At 37.3% G+C, this 2561-nt stretch overlaps 1 protein-coding gene across 1 annotated transcript; it reads left to right on the plus strand.

The window, feature by feature from the left end:
- The first annotated feature begins 1403 nt into the window (after positions 1 to 1403).
- On the plus strand, positions 1404 to 2503 carry LOC108378782 (putative nuclease HARBI1). The gene is made up of 3 exons (XM_017635086.1): positions 1404 to 1974; positions 2048 to 2153; positions 2307 to 2503. The coding sequence occupies exons 1-3, from the start codon at positions 1644 to 1646 to the stop codon at positions 2317 to 2319; spliced, it is 450 nt and encodes a 149-aa protein (XP_017490575.1). The 5' UTR covers positions 1404 to 1643; the 3' UTR covers positions 2320 to 2503.
- The last annotated feature ends 58 nt before the right edge of the window (positions 2504 to 2561 follow it).

The following is a 2561-nucleotide window of genomic DNA, read 5'->3' on the forward strand; positions in this document are numbered from 1 at the left end:
TATGTACATGCCATGAACGCTTTTAGGGATATTTAGCCTTAAAAATTAAGAACGCATGGGAGGTGCCACGCCCCCTTTTCCCAAAACTACTGTTTTTTTCATAAGCATGCTATTGATATCGTTAATCTCCTGATCAATTTTCAGGTCCCAACCTTAAACGCTTTTATAGATATTCAGCTTGAAAAATTAAGTTTGTATGGGAGGTGCCATGCCCCCTTTTCCGATAACCCCCACTTTTATGCGTGGGAATGGTTTTGATATCATTTAGCTCTATACCAATTTTCAGCTCCCTACCTTGAACTCCTTTAGAGATAATCAGCTTGAAAAATTAAGATTATATGGCAGGTGCCACGCCCCCTTTTCCGATACCCCCCACTTTTTTGCGCAAAAATTGTTTTGATATCATATAGCTCTGTACCAATTTCCAGGTCCCTGCCTTAAATCCTTTTAGATATTCAGCTTGAAAAATTAAGTGTGTATGGGAGGTGCCACGCCCCCTTTTTCGATAACCCCCACTTTTATGCGTGAGAGTGGTTTTAATATCATTTAGCTCTATAGCAATTTTCAGGATCCTGCCATTTATTCTTTCTGATATATTCAGCTTCCAACGCTAAGTATGTATGGGAGGTGCCACGCCCCCTTTTCGTATAACTCCTATTATTTTGCGTTAATATGGAATTGTTATCGTTTATCTCCACACCAATTTCCAAGTGCCTACCTTAAACAATTTNTCTCTTTTCTGATAACCCCCACTTTCCTGCGTGAGAAGGGTTTTGATATCACCTACCTCTATACCAATTTTCAGCTCCCTACCTTGAACTCTTTTAGAGATAATCAGCTTTAAAAATTAAGATTGTATGGGAGGTGCCACGCCCCCCTAATATTTTTTAATTTTTTCTTCGACTAAACCTTCGCGGGGTAACAACAAACAAACCCCCCTAAGGAAGTATTTGATTTGGTTCAGCCGTTTTCAAGTTTTAGCGTTACAATTAAACACCAAATCATTTTTAAATATATAGATGCTTGTTTTGCGGGCGCCAGAAGCAGAAGGATTTTTTTACTTCTTGGGCTGAGGCTGACGACCTTTTTGAAAAAAATCAAATGGTCGGATGGAATCATTTGAAGCCCAAATATTATACTATAGTATTGGATGTCAGCATTTTATTATATTGACGTTCTGGAACTCCAAGCTTGAAATTTATGTATTTAATATCCTTCGAACTAGTATTTTTCTTAATAGCCCTGATAGACATGGTTTATATACCATACTAGCAATTATACTACACGTCTGTCGTTGTAAACCACAATTATACCATCGTACAAAGTGGTTTAAAGCTGGTTCCTATACTACGAAAATTAACGTGGTTTAAAGCTGGTATACCATGAAACACAAATCGTGGCAAAGAAAAAGAACGATTATTATTAATCAGCTTTTAAATACTGATGCGATTATTTGGAATTCAAACAATGAAAACAGAAAGAATGTGAGAGAATGGGTTGGGTCCCAGGCTAATTTACCAAACATATTTTTTGCTACGAATGTGCCTCGAATTCGACGTTTCCACAAGCGTAGAAGGAAGGAGAACTTCTGGTGGACGCTGCAGCAGCCAGAAAATGATGAGTGCTTCATCGAAGCTTTCCGTATGAGTAAAAAATCGTTTCTACTGCTTTGCGAAAAACTGGAGTGCTTTCTTAAAAACGATTGCGTGCCATGTATCACTCCACCCCTTGCTATAGAGAAGCAAATAGCTATTTGTTTATATAAATTGGCTTCCTGTGGAGAATACCGAGTTATTGGTGATGTCTTTGGTGTGCACAAAAGCACTGTTCACAAATATTTTCACCTCGTCGTGAACGCGTTAATTCAGCTAAAAACAGAGTTTATCAAGTTTCCACAGGTGGGAGATGCGTTATTAATTGCAAGTGAATTTGAGAAAAAATCGCATATACCAAACATTATTGGCGCTATCGATGGTAATTTTAACCAATCTGAATGCTTATATGCATATCCATACATAACTAAATCTCTGGAAATTAAACATTTTAGGAACCCACATACCGATCTTGCCTCCAAGTCAAGGATACCAAGATTATATTAATAGAAAGGGGTGGCCTTCCATCGTAATGCAAGGAGTGGTGGATAGCAACTACATGTAAGTATATGCATGAATATGTAAATAATTAGAACCAATGGGAAACATTTTCACATTGTTACTTTAGTAAAATAAATAATTTGTTAAAGTACCAATATTATATAACGATATATTGTAAAAAAAATACATTTTTTTATTACCAAAGGTTCACAGACGTCAGCGCTAAGTTACCTGGAAGCACTCATGACGCGACGGTTTTTAAGGAGTCGGGATTGTTTAAAAACTCATCGACATTAATTCCGAGGCATCCAAAATTAATATATGGTGTTGAAACGCCACTATTTCTTATTGGAGATCCTGCGTATCTACTTCTTCCCTGGTTAATAAAACCATACACTGGAAGTTTGAATGCAGCCGACGAATCTTTTAATTGCCACTTGAGTTCTGCTCGAATAGTCGTCGAAAATG

Source organism: Rhagoletis zephyria, unplaced genomic scaffold (assembly GCF_001687245.7).
Source record: "Rhagoletis zephyria isolate East Lansing unplaced genomic scaffold, Rhagoletis_zephyria_1.1 Rzeph_scaffold_14934, whole genome shotgun sequence".
Lineage (NCBI taxonomy): Eukaryota > Metazoa > Arthropoda > Insecta > Diptera > Tephritidae > Rhagoletis > Rhagoletis zephyria.